Source organism: Silurus meridionalis, chromosome 19, assembly GCF_014805685.1.
Source record: "Silurus meridionalis isolate SWU-2019-XX chromosome 19, ASM1480568v1, whole genome shotgun sequence".
NCBI classification, from domain to species: domain Eukaryota; kingdom Metazoa; phylum Chordata; class Actinopteri; order Siluriformes; family Siluridae; genus Silurus; species Silurus meridionalis.
In genome coordinates this window covers 17,896,589-17,916,020 of record NC_060902.1, presented here as the reverse complement: position 1 = coordinate 17,916,020, position 19,432 = coordinate 17,896,589, and the positions used below count along the sequence as shown (strand labels likewise).

The window sequence follows — 19,432 nt, the reverse complement described above, 5'->3', positions numbered from 1 at the left end:
GCATCAGTTTTTAAGAACAAAAGATCAAGTGACACTATGCCATTTATTATAATTAAATTCTTATGTCAATATACAGTGGTGTGAAAGTGTTTGCCCCTTTCTGATTTTTTTTTTTTTTTTTGCATGTTTTTCAGACTTTAATATTTCAGATCATCAACTAATTTAAATATTACTAAAAAAAAAATAACAAGTAAACACAACATGCAGTTTTTATAAGAAGGTTTTTATTATTCAGGGAAAACACAATCTAAAACTACATGGCCCTGTGTGAAAAAGTGTTTGCCCCCCTGTTAAAACTGTGGATTATCACACCTGAGTTTAATTTCTCTAGCCACACCCAGGCCTGATTACCGCCACACCTGTTCGCAATCAAGAAATCTCTTAAATAGGACCTGCCTGACAAAGTGCAGTAGACCAAAAGATCCTCAAAAGTTAGACATTATGCCGAGATCCATAAAAATTCAGAAACAAATAAGAAAGAAATTAATTAAGTTCTATTAGTCTGGAAATGGTTATAAAGCCATTTCTAAAGCTTTGGGACTCCAGTGAACCACAGTGAGAGCCATATTTCACAAATGGCAAAAACATGAAACAGTGGAAAACCTTCCCAGGAGTTGCCAGCCAACCTACCCCAAGAGCACAGCGGTGACTCATCCAAGAGGTCACAAAAGACACTACAACAACATCCAAAGAACTGTAGGCCTCACTTGCCTCAGTTAAGGTCAGTGTTCATGACTCCACTAGAATGGGCTCCACAGAGACTGGGCAAAAATGGTCTGCATGGCAGAGATCCAAGTCCAAAACCGCTGCTGAGCAAAAAGATCATAAAGGCTCATGCCGGTTTTGCCAGACAATATCTTGATGATCCTCAAGACATTTGGGAAAATACTCCGTGGACTGACGAGACAAAAGTTAAACTTTTTTTGAAAGTGTGTGTTCCATTACATCTGTAGTAAAAGTAACACCGCATTTCAGAAAAAGAACATCATACCAACAGTAAAATATAGTGTTGTAGTGTGATGGTCTGGGGCTGTTTTGCTGCTTCAGGACCTGGAAGACTTGCTGTGATAAATGGAACCATAAATTATGCTGTTTACAAAAAAAATCCTGAAGGAGAATGTCAGGCCACTGTTCGTGACCTTAAGCTGAAGTGAACATGGTTCTGCAGCAGGGCAATGATCCAAAACACACCAGCAAATCCACCTCTGAATAGCGGAAGAAAAACAAAATAAGACTTTGGCGTGGCCTAGTCAAAGTCCTGACCTGAATCCTACTGAGATGCTGTGGCATGACCTTAAAAAGGCAGTTCATGCTTGAAAACCCAAAATGTAGCTGAATTACTACAATTCTAAATAGACGAGTGGACCAAAATTTCTCCACAGCGATGTAACAGACGCATTGCAAATCATCGCAAAGGCTTGATTAAATAAGGGAATAGCTCACTCCTGGCTTAGTCTTATTTGACTGATCGGTATCAGTTTGTTGATGTAAATGGTGAGTTCTCCACACTTTCTGAGCCACAGTTTGGTGTTCCGCAATGATCTGAGCCCACTGCTTTTCTCTTTATATATGCTGCCTCTGGGTGAAATTATACATAAACATGGTATTCGCTTCTATTGGTATGCTGATGATACACAAATTTCAGCAAAGCCAGATAAGAGAGATCAGCTTAAAAGTGTTGAGGAGTGTGTAAAGGACATTAGGCAGTGGATGCTTGATAAATTCCTTCTGCTCAAATCGGATAAGACAGAAGTACTTTTACTAGGAACGCATGCAGCTAAAAGTAAACTTTCTGATTACATAGCATCTTTGGGTGGTGTTTCCATCTCAGTGTGTACAGCAGTCAAAAACCTTAGTGTGATTATTGACCCGAGTCTTTCCTTTGAGGCTCACATTAATAATATTACCAGGATCCCCTTCTTTCACCTTAGAATCTAGATTAGACAACTGTAATGCTTTACTGTCTGGGTGTTCAAGTGGATAAATAAGCTTTAGTTAGTTCAGACTGCAGCAGCAAGAGTCCTCACTAGATCTAAAAAATATGACCACACCCTGTTTTAATCATCTACACTGCTCCCAATTACATCTCACATTGATTATAAAATACTACTACTGACATATAAAGCACTTAACGGTCCTCATGCTGCAGTATCTGAGTGAACTTCTGTACCAGTATGATCCTCCATGCCTACTTAGATCAAAAGGTGCAGGCTATTTGTTGGTACTTAATATAATGAGGACTACAGCAGGGGGCAGATATTTTTTTTTCTTCTAAAGCCCCACAGTTATGGAACAGCCTTCCAATCAGTGTTCAGGACTCAGACACAGTCTTAGTGTTGAAGTCAAGTCATTTATTAGTGGATTTTTTTTAGGTAAAGGTGCAGATCTGGAGGGATCATGGATATAGAGTGTGTGGTGAACTGGGATATTTGTATGCTGTTGTCCCCTCACTCTCACACGTTCACTCAGGTTTGTTGATGGTGGTGTGGTGGGTTGTCTCTTATCCCAGAGTTCCTGCCCCTCTTCCCTCTGTGGATCGTCTCACTTTGTCCAGGCCTGCTTCTGGATAGTGTCCTCTTCGATTGGGGGCCACTCTGTGCATCTGCTGACATTTTATAATCAACGCCTTGGGTGGTTCCATGAAATTCGGAACAAGAACAGGAGCTTTGAGGATGGATTTGGACTGTAGTTAATGTAAACAATCTGCTACACTGATTCAAAACTACAGTTTGCTTCTGATCACCATCACTGTACCCGGCAACATTGTTTATCTGCAATAAATGGACATTCGGTGCAACCCAGATGAGGATGGGTTCCTTCTTGAGTCTTGTTCCTCTCAAGGTTTCTACCTTATGCCATCTCAGGGAGTTTTTCCTTGCCACAGTCACCATCCACTTGCTCATCAGGGACAAACATACACTTATAAAGAACATCTTATTAATTTTTAACACCACATTATTTGTGTAAAGCTGCTTTAAGACAATGTGCATTGTTAAAATTGCTATACAAATAAAAATTTTATTTAATTCAATTAATTGCAGTGGTTGCCGCTAAGCGTGGCCCAACCAGTTATTAGGTTTAGGGGTCAAACACTTTTCCTTTTTCTAATATTTAAATTAGTTTGTTGATCTGAAACATTAAAGTTTGACAAACATGCAAAAAAAAAGAAAAAAAGAAATCAGGACAAACACTTTTTCACACCACTATATATTCCCTACAGCCTTAACGGATTTATTAATGTCTTAGATGCACAGCGGACAGTTGAATCACATATCTGGACACTGGAGACAAGAAACTCCTTCTTAAAGAAGGTCAAGGTTATCTAAAAGAAGCGGTGACATTAGCTCCTCATATATCCAAATAAAGAATGGAAAAGTGGAACTTTTTTCCCCTGTCAATAAAACAATGCTAAAAGTATCTGTATGCCAAAGTTTGATGTAGGCCTTTTTTTCATGAATGATTAAAACTGTATGCAATACTAGTGTCCTAAAACAGAATCAATTCTAATGGGCATAAGCAATATACATTTTATTTATATATATTTATATATAATGCATGTATATTTATATGTATAATTCTTGAAACTTTACACTGTCATTCTTTCACACAACACTGCTATGACTGCTGAGGCTTAAATAATATCATGATATTACCGAATGGCAACTGTTGTGCTTACATTTCCTTCTTTGTCATAAAACATTTTCCCAAGGCCTTTGGTGCAACATGCCAGTGACATCTGAGAGCTTCTCCACGGCTATACTGAGCTCTTTTCTAATGCCAAGGTGCATTAAAGAGATTAAGATCCACATAAGATCTAAACAATGTCTGCACTCCAGTAACTGATACTCTTCAGAATGTTCAGGCAAAAGAAGCTAGGCCAGACCCTTAAATATATACCAAGAAATTTCAACAATGTCTTGGCAGTTTATTTTCAAATTGTCCTTCAACACAGTGACATTTCACTATAAACAAATGTATTTAATCATTAATTTAAATTAGATTTCACATTCAGGCCAAACTATAACCACTTGGGCTTAACATCTCAATTAAAATAGTACAATTAATAATTAAGACCTAGTTGAATGTAATTGATTAAAGCAGGAATATAACAATCCAAAGGTCAGTGTCAGGTCACGTGACTGAAGGCATCAAGTGTGCAAAAAATCACACCTAAAAAAGGAGGATGCCCATACACAGCACACCAGCCTTGCTGACTTAATATTCACCGCTCTATATAAGAAGCCATCTTATACTCCTCCAAGATCAGCAGGCACCAAGGAAAGGTAAGTGACATTAATTTCTTGGATGCATGCATCTATTAAGAGTACTAATGTTTCATTTAACAAATCTGTTTTTTTTTTTCTTCAAATCTAAATTGTTTTTGTATTCAGCATTTCCAAAAAGTAACAAGACAAGCTTCTCTTGTTGCAGAACAAAAAGGTAAACTCTATATAAATATATTTTATTACTTAATACATTTTGAAAATAGTATTTAATTGAAATAAAACCAATTATGATTTAGGAAACTAATACAATAAAAGTAATACTGCTTTTTTATAGGATTGTGGTCATTTGCAAGTAACATCACAGAATGGGTGACGGAGAAATGGAGTGTTTCGGCCCGGCGGCCATCTTCCTCCGGAAGCCAGAAAGAGAGCGGATTGAGTCTCAGAACAAACCTTTTGATGCCAAAACAGCATACTTTGTTTCTGAGCCCAGTGAAATGTACCTCAAAGGGGTTCTTCAAAGCAAAGAGGGTGGCAAAGCTACAGTCAAAACTTTATGTGGAAAAGTGAGTTCTTCATTGCCCTAATAACCCATACAATTCAAAAATACTCAAAAAGGTGATCATTTTTTACAATATAATTATTTTCCTACAGACTCTTACTGTAAAGGAAGATGACATTTTCCCCATGAATCCTCCAAAGTTTGACAAAATTGAGGACATGGCCATGATGACCCACCTCAACGAACCTACTGTGCTGTATAACCTCAAAGAGCGTTACGCAGCATGGATGATCTACGTAAGTTTGCAAAGTGTCACTTGTGAAAAATGAAGAAAAGAAGTATAATGACTGACTCTCATGTTCCTCTCTCAGACCTACTCAGGGTTGTTCTGCGTCACTGTGAACCCCTACAAGTGGCTCCCAGTGTACGATGCTGTCGTTGTTGCTGGATACAGAGGGAAAAAAAGAGTTGAAGCCCCACCTCACATCTTCTCCATCTCTGATAACGCCTATCAGTTCATGCTCACTGGTACAAAGAACTAAGATCTCTTGAGAAAATGTTTCTTACTTTTCATATTCAATACAGGGGCAAATCCTTGCTCACTGAAAATCTAATAAGCCACACAGAATGAACTAAAGTCACTGATTTATATTTATTTTGCAGACAGAGAGAATCAATCTATCCTGATCACGTAAGGAGAAATTAATTAACATTCAAGTTGTTTCTGTGTGCTAGAGTGCAATACTAATCACAAAAAATTGCTTTTTTTGTCTGTTTATTTCCTCTACTTTATATATGTAAATTCCCAGTGGAGAATCTGGTGCAGGAAAAACTGTGAACACCAAACGTGTCATCCAGTATTTTGCAACAATTGCAGTGTCTGGACAGAAGAAGACAGAACCTGTTGCTGGCAAAATGCAGGTAGATAAACCTTTATTTTGTGCATATCAACACTGTGCTCAGGCACCTCTCTAAAGCAACTCTGAATTAATTTAGGGCTCACTGGAAGACCAAATTATTGCAGCAAACCCCCTGCTGGAGGCTTATGGTAATGCCAAGACTGTGAGGAATGACAATTCATCTCGTTTTGTAAGTATCCAGATTTTGAACAAAAAGTTCAATAGAACTGAACTTGCATTTAGCATATATTATTAATTTAAACAAGACAATAATAAAATAAAATACCAATCCATTGATTTCTCATTGTAGGGCAAATTTATCAGAATCCATTTTGGGACCACAGGAAAGTTGTCCTCTGCTGACATTGAAACTTGTAATTGTTTTTATCATCATTTTTCACATTGACAATTTATAAGAATACATTTTACTAATTAAGATTATATTCTATATTGATAGATTATTATTCCTGAATTGACAAGATTAACATGTTGCATTACCAGATCTGCTGGAAAAATCAAGGGTCACCTTCCAGCTGTCTGCTGAGAGAAGCTACCACATTTTCTACCAGCTCATGACTGGACACAAACCCGAGCTGCTTGGTATGAGGACAACAGTAATTTACACTTTTTCATTTAAAGCTCAAATAAGCCATTCTCAAAAATATATATCTTACAAAATATAAGCATTATTTAGACTATTGCAGTTTTTATAAACCAGTTTCTTATAGACTACCTGTTTCTTAAACAGAGGCACTACTTATTACAACCAACCCTTATGATTATCCAATGATCAGCCAGGGTGAAATCACAGTCAAGAGCATCAATGATGTGGAGGAGTTCATTGCCACAGACGTAAGCATAAATTCCATACTTTTCAAGATACGTGTCAAATATTAAATTTGATTTGTATTTCAATTATCTATTACACAACAGACTGCCATTGACATTCTTGGCTTCACTGCTGATGAGAAAATTAACATCTACAAGCTGACTGGTGCTGTGGTGCACCATGGCAACATGAAGTTCAAGCAGAAGCAGAGAGAGGAGCAGGCTGAGCCTGATGGCACTGAGGGTAAGGATGGATTCACTATAGGTTGAATACAACTTATAATAAAGTGGTTTAACTTTCTAAAGTCGTTTCTCTCTTTCATAATAGAAGCTGATAAAATCGCCTACCTTCTGGGCCTGAACTCTGCTGACATGCTGAAAGCTTTGTGTTACCCAAGAGTCAAAGTAGGAAATGAGTATGTGACCAAAGGCCAGACTGTACCACAGGTGCTTGGAATTTTTCTGAGCTAGCAATCAAAATATATTGAGTTTAAAACACTGCTGAAATATCGAGCAATGCCTTTAACCAGATGAATCCTTTTACTTTTTTCAGGTGAACAATTCCGTCATGGCCCTGTCCAAGTCCATCTATGAGAAAATGTTCTTGTGGATGGTCATCCGTATCAATGAGATGTTGGACACAAAGCAACCAAGACAGTTCTTCATTGGTGTGCTGGACATCGCTGGATTTGAGATATTTGATGTAAGGCAAAATATGATTGTCATATGAATGGTTTATTAAAGAGACATTATATGAACATAATAAACATGTCCCTCTTAAAATACAGTTCAACAGCTTGGAGCAGCTCTGCATTAACTTCACAAATGAGAAACTGCAACAGTTTTTCAACCATCACATGTTCGTGCTGGAACAAGAGGAGTACAAGAAAGAAGGTATCGAGTGGGAGTTCATTGACTTTGGTATGGACTTGGCTGCCTGCATTGAGCTTATTGAGAAGGTAAGTTATTGTGGTGTCAGTAATACTATGTCAACATGATAAAATTTTACACAAATACTGCAGTGATCAACCATGTAAAATCTGTAATCATCAGCCAATGGGCATCTTCTCCATCCTTGAAGAGGAGTGCATGTTCCCCAAGGCTACAGACACATCTTTCAAGAACAAACTTCATGACCAGCACCTTGGAAAAAGTGCTGCATTCCAGAAGCCAAAGCCTGCCAAAGGCAAAGCTGAGGCTCACTTCTCCCTGGTGCACTACGCCGGCACTGTGGACTACAACATTGTCGGCTGGTTGGACAAGAACAAGGATCCACTGAATGACTCTGTTGTGCAGCTGTACCAGAAGTCAGGGAACAAACTGCTGTGCCTCCTGTATGCTAGCCATGCCGGTGCTGAGGGTAAGAATGGCTTTTTTATACTTTCTAAATCTGTAAATATAATCATTTAGTAATGTTATATTATATATTATTTCCTGAATCAATTAAACCATGAATCATGGCATGTGTGGTCTTAAATGCATAAAGCAAAATCTATCAAAAACAACTCCACTATGTTTTCCATGAAGCCGAGAGTGGAGGAAAGAAAGGTGGAAAAAAGAAGGGTGGCTCCTTCCAGACAGTGTCTGCTCTGTTTAGGGTAAGAAACATTTTACCTTTGAAGATGTACTGTATATATCTACTAAGGTCTACAAAAGATGTTTTTTACTCCAATTCTACAGGAGAATTTGGGTAAACTTATGACCAATTTGAGGAGCACTCACCCTCACTTTGTACGCTGTTTGATCCCCAATGAGTCCAAGACTCCAGGTATGTTGAGCCATTTCTGGTATTAACTCCTATGCAGATGCTGAACATTAAGAAGAAAAGTGATTAAATTGTGTACTCTAGGTCTGATGGAGAATCATCTGGTCATCCACCAGCTAAGGTGTAATGGTGTGCTGGAGGGTATCAGAATCTGCAGAAAGGGATTCCCCAGCAGGATCCTCTATGGTGACTTCAAGCAGAGGTCTTTTATTTGTTTTCCAAAGCTCAATATAAATTTGTTTTCTGTAATTATGATTTCCTTATGTCTTAATTACACTGTAATCTGAAAACAGATACAAAGTGTTAAATGCCAGTGTCATCCCAGAGGGACAGTTTATTGACAACAAAAAAGCTGCTGAGAAACTCCTAGGATCAATTGATGTTGACCACACCCAGTACAAGTTCGGACACACCAAAGTAAGTTAGAAAAATTACAGTATTTTCAATTGATTAGTAATATGAATAATAAAAAAAACTGAACATTTGACAGGTTTTCTTCAAAGCTGGACTTCTGGGTCTTCTTGAAGAAATGCGAGATGACAAACTAGTTAAACTAGTTACAATGACGCAGGCTTTATGCCGTGGGTTCCTAATGAGAAGGGAGTTTATCAAGATGATGGAAAGAAGGTATGATACTCAAATGACTGTTAACAAATTTTATATAATTATTGCAGCAAGCTCACATGGATAATTCTTTAACAGAGAGTCCATCTTCAGTATTCAATACAACATCCGCTCATTCATGAATGTGAAACACTGGCCATGGATGAAGTTGTACTTCAAGATCAAGCCTCTTCTCAAGAGTGCTGAGACTGAGAAGGAAATGGCAGCCATGAAGGAGAACTTTGAGAAAATGAAGGAGGACTTGGCGAAGGCACTGGCTAAGAAGAAAGAGCTTGAAGAAAAAATGGTGTCTCTTCTACAGGAGAAAAATGACCTGCAACTGCAAGTGGCATCTGTAAGTTTTTGTAATTCTAGGAGCAAATATGTGTAACTATTTTCATGTGGAAAAACAATCACGTGATAGCCTTTCCCTTAACTAGTTGTTTTAACTGGTGGGAGTGCATTGGCCAAAGTAAATAAAATAATAATTGAATAATTCATAATTTAATTAATTAATTAATTAATTAAAGCCATTATATTAAGCTATCTGAATCAACAGGAAACAGAAAACCTTAATGATGCTGAGGAAAGATGTGAGGGACTCATCAAAAGCAAGATCCAGCTTGAAGCTAAGCTCAAGGAGACAAATGAGAGACTGGAGGACGAGGAGGAAATCAATGCTGAGCTGACTGCCAAAAAGAGGAAACTGGAGGATGAGTGCTCTGAGCTGAAGAAGGACATTGATGACCTGGAGCTCACCTTGGCCAAAGTGGAGAAGGAGAAACATGCCACCGAGAACAAGGTTCAAATATTACACCATACGCAATTGTCCATTTATATGTGTGTGTGTATATATATATATATATATATATATATATATATTATATATATATTTATATATTTATATATTTTTATATATTAGTGTATATGGAAAATGTAAGAAAATGTTTTATATACAGGTAAAAAATCTAACAGAAGAGATGACTTCACAAGATGAGGCTATTGTTAAATTAACCAAAGAAAAGAAAGCCCTCCAAGAGGCACACCAGCAGACTCTGGATGATCTCCAGGCAGAGGAAGACAAAGTCAACACTCTGACCAAATCCAAGACCAAGCTTGAGCAACAAGTCGATGATGTAAGACATTTTGCACTTCCAAACTGAACATCATATAACCATTCAACAATACTGTTAATTATACATTTATATCTGTGCAATTTAGCTCGAGGGCTCTCTGGAACAAGAGAAAAAGCTACGTATGGACCTTGAGAGGGCCAAGAGAAAACTTGAGGGTGACCTGAAACTAGCCCAGGAGTCCATAATGGACCTAGAAAACGATAAGCAGCAGTCAGAGGAAAAGAACAAAAAGTGAGAACATGTACTACACATTAAAGTTTCTGTGCTCACTTATTATATTTTAATAATGCATGATGCTTTTCTGATTTACAGGAAAGATTTTGAGATTAGTCAGCTTCTTGGTAAAATTGAGGATGAACAATCTTTGGGTGCTCAGTTACAAAAGAAAATCAAGGAACTTCAGGTGAGTTACAAGATATACTAAATACAGAATAAAGAAGCTAAGACAAACTGCAAAAATGACTATATTGAAAATACTTCAGGCTCGCATTGAAGAGCTGGAGGAAGAAATCGAGGCTGAGCGTGCAGCTCGTGCTAAAGTTGAGAAGCAGAGAGCTGATCTCGCCAGGGAACTTGAGGAGATCAGCGAGAGGCTGGAGGAAGCTGGAGGTGCCACCGCTGCTCAGATTGAGATGAACAAGAAGCGCGAGGCCGAGTTCCATAAACTGCGTCGTGATCTTGAAGAATCCACTCTGCAGCATGAAGCAACAACTGCTGCACTCCGCAAGAAACAAGCTGACAGTGTTGCTGAGCTCGGAGAGCAGATCGACAACCTTCAGCGTGTCAAACAGAAGCTGGAGAAGGAGAAGAGTGAATATAAAATGGAGATTGATGACTTGGCAAGTAACTTGGAGGTTGTGGCAAAATCAAAGGCAAGTTTCTTTAAAATATGCTAAAAAACACCAAAAAAAGTAGTTACATTTTTTAATCATTCATTCATTAATTTATTGAAAATACATCTAGAAACTATCATTAATATGAATTATAATCATAACTGCTTTGATTTGGTAGTCTAATCTTGAGAAGATGTGCCGGACATTAGAGGACCAAGTAGGTGAGCTAAAAACTAGGAATGATGAACACATGCGTCAACTTAATGACTTAAATGCACAAAGGGCACGTCTGCAGACTGAAAATGGTAAGTATAATATTGAAAAAGAGCCAAACCATCTAATAATATCACAATATAGAACATGAACAGCAAATAGAGTCAAAAATGTGTTAACCAGAGTACAAATTTATTTTGTGATCAAAGGTGAGTTTGCACGACAACTAGAGGAAAAAGAAGGTCTTGTTTCACAACTGACCAGAGGCAAGCAGGCTCACACTCAACAGATTGAAGAGCTCAAGAGACAGATCGAAGAGGAAGTCAAAGTATGTACCTATTAGCAATAAGACAATGCATTGTTTTTAAATCCTTGATCGTTCTGTGATAATCTATATGAAACTATTCTGATCTATAGGCAAAGAATGCTCTGGCTCATGCTGTCCAATCAGCTCGTCACGACTGTGATCTTCTCAGAGAGCAGTTTGAGGAAGAGCAGGAGGCCAAGGCTGACCTTCAGCGTTCAATGTCAAAGGCCAACAGTGAGGTGGCTCAATGGAGAACCAAATATGAGACTGATGCCATCCAGCGTACAGAGGAGCTTGAGGAGGCCAAGTAAAAACACATAAGATATGGTTTTATGGAGAAATGATGCCCTTACACATTATCAGTAATGTCAAACCAAACTTTGTTATCCACCTAGGAAAAAGCTTGCTCAGCGCCTCCAAGAGGCTGAGGAAACTATAGAAGCTGTGAACTCCAAATGTGCTTCTCTGGAGAAGACCAAGCAGAGGCTGCAGGGTGAAGTGGAGGACCTTATGATTGATGTGGAGAGAGCCAATGCCCTGGCTGCCAATCTTGACAAAAAGCAAAGGAACTTTGACAAGGTGAAAATTTATCTGAAGTGCATTTTTTAATCCACAAAAATACATAAAGTTTATACTTTATTATGTGGTCACATTTAGGTTTTAGCAGAATGGAAGCAGAAGTTTGAGGAAGGTCAGGCTGAACTGGAGGGAGCTCAGAAAGAAGCTCGTTCTCTCAGCACTGAACTCTTTAAGATGAAGAACTCATATGAAGAAGCTCTTGATCATCTCGAGACCCTGAAGAGAGAGAATAAAAATCTGCAACGTATGTATTATGCTAGAGACAAAATTCCTTTTTTTTTAAACAAATAATCAGCATGTTACTAAAACAAAATATATATATATATATCATTTGATATTCAACTAATATACAAATTTACACCTAAATTTTTCATAGAGGAGATCTCAGATCTGACTGAGCAAATTGGTGAAACTGGCAAGACCATTCATGAACTGGAGAAGGCGAAGAAGACAGTTGAGTCAGAAAGATCAGAAATCCAAACTGCACTAGAAGAAGCTGAGGTATTAAATATTCATAGTATTATACATTTAGCAGTTCAATTATATTAAAATAGAGATCCTAGACAGAATCAAATACCAAAAATGCAACATATTAAATTCTTCCAAAATTCATGATTCTTTAGGGTACACTTGAGCATGAAGAGTCCAAGATTCTTCGTATTCAACTGGAGCTCACTCAAGTAAAAAGTGAAATAGACAGGAAACTGGCTGAGAAGGATGAGGAGATGGAGCAGATCAAGAGAAACAGCCAGAGGGTGATTGAGTCCATGCAGACCACTCTGGACTCTGAGGTTAGGAGCAGGAATGATGCTTTAAGGGTCAAGAAGAAGATGGAGGGTGATCTGAATGAGATGGAGATTCAGCTGAGCCATGCCAACCGCCAGGCTGCTGAAGCCCAGAAACAGCTCAGGAATGTCCAAGGACAGCTCAAGGTACACACCCACATTTTCAATTACATGATCAAACATATCAACGTATCAACTAACAATGATTCCATTCACACCAGGATGCCCAACTGCACCTTGATGAGGCTGTCAGGGGACAAGAAGACATGAAGGAGCAGGTGGCCATGGTGGAGCGCAGGAATAACCTGATGCTGGCAGAGATTGAGGAACTGAGAGTTGCACTGGAGCAGACAGAAAGAGGCCGCAAAGTGGCTGAACAGGAGCTGGTCGATGCCAGTGAGCGTGTGGCACTGCTGCACTCTCAGGTATAAACAATGCATTAATAATACATCTATAATAAATCTATATTTCAATAAATAATCTAAATAACAAATATAGAATAAATATAGTAAACAATTATATTAAATAAAAATATGAAAAGTAATACATCAAAATTCAAAACATTTCATTCCAGAACACCAGCCTTATCAATACTAAAAAGAAGCTTGAAGCAGATTTTGTTCAAATCCAAGGTGAGATAGAGGACACAGTCCAGGAGGCACGAAATGCTGAAGAGAAGGCAAAGAAAGCCATCACTGATGTGAGTGGCTAATTTTTTATTATTATTTTTTTTAATATTTATTTTAAAGACGATCTAAAAAGAAAAATAAACATTCGTTCATGGTCATGAATTAAATCAAACCTCTACTTTCAATTTAGGCTGCCATGATGGCAGAGGAGCTGAAGAAGGAACAAGACACAAGTGCCCATCTGGAAAGGATGAAAAAGAACCTTGAAGCTACAGTTAAAGATCTCCAGCACCGTCTGGATGAAGCTGAGAACCTTGCCATGAAAGGTGGAAAGAAGCAGCTCCAGAAACTGGAATCTAGGGTATTTTAGACATTGTGTAATTAAAACATAGTAAAAATTATATTTTAATGTTGTGGTTAACAATTTGCATTTGAAAAATAACATCTCTTTGATAGGTGCGTGAGCTAGAGGGTGAAGTGGAAGCTGAGCAAAGACGTAGTGCAGATGCTGTAAAAGGAGTGCGTAAATATGAAAGGAGAGTAAAAGAACTCACTTACCAGGTGATAATATAGGATGTTTTACAAGCTGCATCAAAAATATCCACAAAATAAAAGAACCACATCACATAATGCTATTATTTATATTTAAATATACAGACTGAGGAAGACAAGAAAAACATTAACAGATTGCAGGATCTGGTGGACAAACTGCAACTGAAAGTGAAAGCCTACAAAAGACAGGCTGAAGAGGCTGTAAGTATTTCACCCCCCAAAAAAATAATTAATTAATTAAAAGAAAAAAGTATGGTTCAAATAAGGCTCAACTGTTAAATGTAAGACGCAATGCCACAAAAGCCACCATTGCAATTTAAACGTAATTACCGAAGAAATGCATTCTATTGTTCTAAATTCACTATTATAGGAGGAGCAGGCCAACACTCACCTTTCCAGATTTAGAAAAGTGCAGCACGAGCTGGAAGAAGCCCAAGAGCGGGCTGACATTGCTGAGTCCCAGGTCAACAAGCTGAGAGCCAAGAGCAGAGATATTGGAAAAGTATGCTTATTTTAAATAAAATGTATTTATTCAACATTAGATTACAGATGTAAGATACGTTTTACTATTTACTATTCACCCAGCCTACATTTAAAAAAGGTACTTCATGACACTAATATTCTTTGTGCTTTTTTTTATTTCTTTCCAGGGAAAGGAGGCAGAATGAGAGAAATTCATACTAAACTATGTTGCAACCAGTCATATAATATGACATGATTGTAATATAATAACAGAGAAACAATAAAATTAATTAAAAATCATTTGTGATTTAATCAGTGTTTTGCTTTCCATTTCAGTTCCAAGTCAAAGACTATGTTAATATTTTACCAAGTCAAATCAACCTGCATAATTAATAATTCCAAGCAACAAGGGTTTCATGCAGATGAATTTGTCAGTTTACTCAACAGTCGTTAATACAAAAGTGTTTCTCAAACTGGGCTCCATTAAGTATAATTGAGAGTTTGTTTTTTTCAGATTTTTTCTATCCTTTGGAATATTAAATTTATTTATAAGTACTTAATTATTAGGTAGCCCAGTGATTTTAACTGGTGTAACACAAGCTGCAATCATTTAAAAAGAATTCTATAAATTTGAGACCTACAAAGTAACAGACCAAATGTCAGCCATTTATGGAATGTCCAAGTAAAAGAACCTTTGTGGCTATTAGATTACTGTACACACTGAACGATTAAACAAATATTTAAATAGTTCTTCATAGTCTCCTAGTGTTTATGTTTATCAAATAAATACTAACTACTAACTACAAAAAAATCCACAACATGTATTTTATAGTTAAAGGGCCCTACAGTTCCACAAAGTTGAAAAACCCATTATTTACAAGAATTATACTATATAAAAAAACTTTTATTACTTAGCATTTGTGGTGAGTTAATGCAATTTTTTTCCAATTGTTGTAGCAAATACAACATCCCTACACAAACACAGAAGCCAAATATACTGGACATTAGTATAGCAGTAAGTAAATACGTCCGACCTGTAGCATCTTATCAGAGTTCCTGTCACTACCAAATGTAATACTTCTTTGCCTTTTGTGAGGTCTAAAGTTTCTTAATCCAATCGGTTACAAATGTCATAACCATCAAGGGCTGTGATGCCATGAGGAGAGTTGGAAGATCAACTCCAAGAAAGAAAAACTGGCTCTGATCCCTGGGTGGGGTCTTCACCTCCACTAGCTGGTACTTTAAAAGATGCTGTAGATGTCTTATAGTGATTTTGAGGAAGCATCTGTTAGTGTTCATCTTCTTGGCTAACAAGCAATAGAAAGAGACTACAGTAGATAAAAGTAGATATAAAGTTCGATATTATTAAACTGACGGAACTCAGAACCTCTCTGCTTAAACTGGCAGAGGTTTCCAATATTCTCTCAGACTTGTATGCACGGCCGTGGATCAATTTTAAACTTTATTTTAATTTTTTTGGAAACTGATTGGAAACTTTCTTTAAAAAAAGTATAAAAACATAAATCATTGCATAATGCTAGACAGTAAATATCAATGTCTGGTGTTTCAGTGAATAATGGTCCATCACCTCAAATTACATTTCATACAAATAAAAGAACTCTGCTTATTTAACTCTTGTTAAATAAGATGTTCATCATAATGTGCATAATTTATAGACAAAATATATATATAATAGACAAAAATAAGACAATTTCTTCAAAAATTTACTAGTTATATCTATCAAACAAACTTATCTTTAAGTAGTGAAAATAAGTGACAATCTAATCAAAAGTTGTTTAACAACAGTACGTATATACAGATAGGAGAAACAATACAAAAACATTATATTTTTTAAAGAAAATAATTTAGTTTTATGAAAAAAATGACAATCAATTGATATGCATTTCACTTTATTATATTTACTCAAAACAGACCTTTCCATCACACTGCTTTGACCAAGTTTGTCCAATAATAAAAGTATTAGAAACTTAATAAAATATGCTACATTGCTACCATTTAAAAATGCTTAAAATACTCACTTTATGATCTTTTGCACAGAGTTGCTTCCATTGTGTGTAACCACTGTGTTCAGTTTTGTTATGAGTACCAAAGACACATGGGTCACAATACAGCTCAAACACTAGTGCCAAACAGTGATGCTCTGAGGTCATACCCATAACAGATGAGTTATGTGCCTTTATTCTCTTTTGGCCCTGCACACAGAGGGCTATTGAATGACAGACTTTAATTGAGTATATAGGGCCACAACAGAGTTTATCATTTTAAAATCACTTGACTTTTTTAAATAAATCACTACAGGAAGAAGCCTATCATGCCAGGTTAGAGAAAATACTGCTTTTAATAATACTGCTAGACAGTCAAGGTAATTTCATAATAGAAATTTAATTTTAGTAAATCTAAACATCCAGACATGTAATGTAGGTGCTTCTGGACACTATACTATTACCTAAATCTTTGACCAAATTTTCTTGTGTTCACTGATGTTCATTCCACTGACCACCATTTTAACCTTTTAGTTTGTAGCAGTCCAAGCATGTTCAGACAAAAGGCCAGAATTACATATGACATCACTCTTAGAAAGAATAAACCAGACATTTGCAACATCAAGTGTCAACTGCTATTAACTGCACAACCAAAGTTCATGAAATGTCAATATAGAAACCAGAAACACATCATCACTGCATGAATTTAACAACGGTTTTACGATCTGTTATAAATGGATTACCCAACAATCAATACAAATTCTAATGTTAGATAAACCAGGCCTGTCACAATACAGCAATTAGCAATAACATTAAATCCAACTGCAAAACATTGTGCAGGTACCCACTTATTCCACCAAACCTGCTCTGAAACCTCAAGGACTGGACTCCACCATACATCGGAACATGTGCTTTTGGTATAGGGCAGCGGTCCCCAATTTTTTTTGCGCCACGGACCGTTTTAATGTCAGACAATATTTCCACGGACCGGCCTTTAAGGAGTGGCAGATAAATAGAACAAATAAAATGATACGACCGGCATAAAAACTGGTATTTTCTAAATATAATAATAAATGTGAATCCACTCTGTTGTTTTTTGTTCATTTTGCTTGCTTGGGGGTTTCAATTTAGCAGAAATGTATTATGTGTTATCGGCTGGAGCAGCCCCTTTAAGAAGGTAGTCGATGTAGTTAAGACATGTGACCAAGGCAAGCATCTTGACATGCATCAAGAGTGAGTCATAGACAGATGTGATTTAGGAGAGAATCGGGTAATTTTCGAATATAAAACATCGTTCAGAATAAGATCATTAAAAAAAAAAAAAAAAGTTGTGAGGTAGGATCTCCACAAAAAGAGTTTCAACCCATTCCTAAACAGTTTTTGCAGTATGGCAGGAAGCATTAATCCGCAGAAAGAGGATACTGCTTTTAGGGATCATCATTACAAGGAAAGGGGGTAAATTGGCCTGTGACAATAAGTGGTATTCATGAAAGTAACACTCACAAACACCAGAACCCACAGTTTCCCAGCAGAACATAACACAGGCACGGCCAGCTTACCTTCCCACAGTGCATCAAGGTGCAGGTAATTTATATGCAAACATCCAGAGGATGTAAAAGTAAACCAGATTTTTGGTTGGAAAATAAAACACTGGAGATGCTCTGACCCAGTCATCTAGGCATTTGGTCCTTGTAAATGTAAAGTCACTTAGATTCCTAAACATACCTATTTGTTCCTGCTTTCAACACATCAACTTTAAGAACTAACCAGTTATTAATTTCACCTGTTGATAGTATTAAAAGCTGATCAGTGTAGCTCTTTATTTTTTAGCAGCAAACATCACCATATGCATTTATGAGTTCACTTAATTGTCAGTATACTAGTAGTAGTGCTAAGTTATGCTTTCTTTAATTTTCTTTCCCTTCAAAAATCACAAAAGTCATGTGCATTACTGCCATCTGGCATACAGAAAAAAATTGTCAGTTTATTTTGACAAAAGAAAAAGAAGAAAAATAACACTGAGCTCCATCAACAGTTAACTACTTCTTAGCAGTCAGTATTTAAACAGTTCAAACTGGGCCCACTCTTGGAAACAACATTAAATTGTTATAAAATATAAAATAAAAACAATGCTAACTTTAGAAAGTGGTAAATGTAAAGTTGATTAATAGATTCAGAGATTAAAAGAAATATTTATTTTGTAGCAAATATCAAACAGTTAAAAATGCAGCTGCATTTGCTGCTTATTGCTTAAATCCAGTAACAACTGTTGGGAAGTATGACACAATACATTTCTAGAATGACATTTTCAGGAGGAGACCCAACTTAAGGACTGTAACTTTACACCAGTGACATTTGGGTGCTCCACCAAAGCCAAACTGGCCAAGAACTCCTGAGAAGAGTGGCTGGCTGTAGCACCCATCCAACTGCTTCTAGTTCCACAGCCTACTGCTAACCATAGGGAGATTTATTGCTAGTGCATGTATTTAATGATTTTTAGAAGACGTTTTGCAAATAATGACTATTCTCTAATAATGTCCAGTTTGGAAGCAGAAATTAATGTTTTGTGCTTGTTTAGATGAAATTTGTGGCCATACATATTTTTGTCCACATTAACTAGTAAATATTCAGTTTTTAGGCAAAGACGCTATTGACAGAAATGTACTAATGACATAAACTAGTAAAGAGTACTTTATTCATTCCAGAAAGGGGTAAATAATTTTGACGTACCATATATACTTTAAGCAAAACTGAGGCGATCACAGTTATTGTGTAATAATTATTGACTTTTTCTTTTAGTTCATTGCTTTTAATTTTTTGGCTTTTAAGCATGGGAACAAGGGTTTCTTGTTTTTCTACCATACATGGCACTGTTTCTTGCACAAAGCAAACACTAATAATGAACTTTCCAAAAATATATTTTTTTATATTTGCTGATTTTGAATATTTAAGTCATAAATAAAACACTAAACAAAATGTACATAACAATATGTTTTACTTTAGTTTTACTATTCTAGTCCTGTTTTCTGCATTTATTCCTGTTTTCACAACAATACATGAACAATGTGTGTGAAAGTTGTCAAGTATCATAATCACATGAGCAGATGTAC

General features: G+C 36.8%; 1 protein-coding gene across 1 annotated transcript; it reads left to right on the top strand.

Moving 5' to 3' along the window:
- Nucleotides 1-4,265: 4,265 nt before the first annotated feature.
- Nucleotides 4,266-14,610, top strand: LOC124402438 (myosin heavy chain, fast skeletal muscle-like). The gene is made up of 41 exons (XM_046875491.1): nt 4,266-4,283; nt 4,392-4,440; nt 4,561-4,792; nt 4,881-5,024; nt 5,100-5,256; nt 5,392-5,419; nt 5,538-5,649; nt 5,725-5,817; nt 5,938-6,001; nt 6,129-6,227; nt 6,376-6,479; nt 6,561-6,699; nt 6,784-6,902; nt 7,009-7,158; nt 7,244-7,414; nt 7,509-7,815; nt 7,983-8,053; nt 8,136-8,223; nt 8,305-8,422; nt 8,514-8,637; nt 8,711-8,847; nt 8,923-9,178; nt 9,383-9,625; nt 9,783-9,959; nt 10,045-10,190; nt 10,272-10,362; nt 10,442-10,831; nt 10,971-11,097; nt 11,215-11,333; nt 11,423-11,619; nt 11,708-11,891; nt 11,970-12,135; nt 12,268-12,392; nt 12,515-12,823; nt 12,898-13,101; nt 13,251-13,376; nt 13,496-13,666; nt 13,762-13,866; nt 13,963-14,058; nt 14,228-14,359; nt 14,508-14,610. Exons 3-41 carry the CDS (start codon nt 4,592-4,594, stop codon nt 14,523-14,525), a joined length of 5,808 nt encoding a protein of 1,935 aa, XP_046731447.1. The 5' UTR covers nt 4,266-4,283; nt 4,392-4,440; nt 4,561-4,591; the 3' UTR covers nt 14,526-14,610.
- Nucleotides 14,611-19,432: the final 4,822 nt, after the last annotated feature.

Excerpts from the sequence above, each read along its gene's own strand:
- LOC124402438 (XM_046875491.1), top strand. The coding sequence starts at position 4,592 with ATGGGTGACGGAGAAATGGAGTGTTTCGGCCCGGCGGCCATCTTCCTC. Across the intron at positions 7,415-7,508 it reads GCATTGAGCTTATTGAGAAG|CCAATGGGCATCTTCTCCAT; the intron begins GTAAGTTATTGT and ends TGTAATCATCAG. Across the intron at positions 10,363-10,441 it reads AGAAAATCAAGGAACTTCAG|GCTCGCATTGAAGAGCTGGA; the intron begins GTGAGTTACAAG and ends AAAATACTTCAG.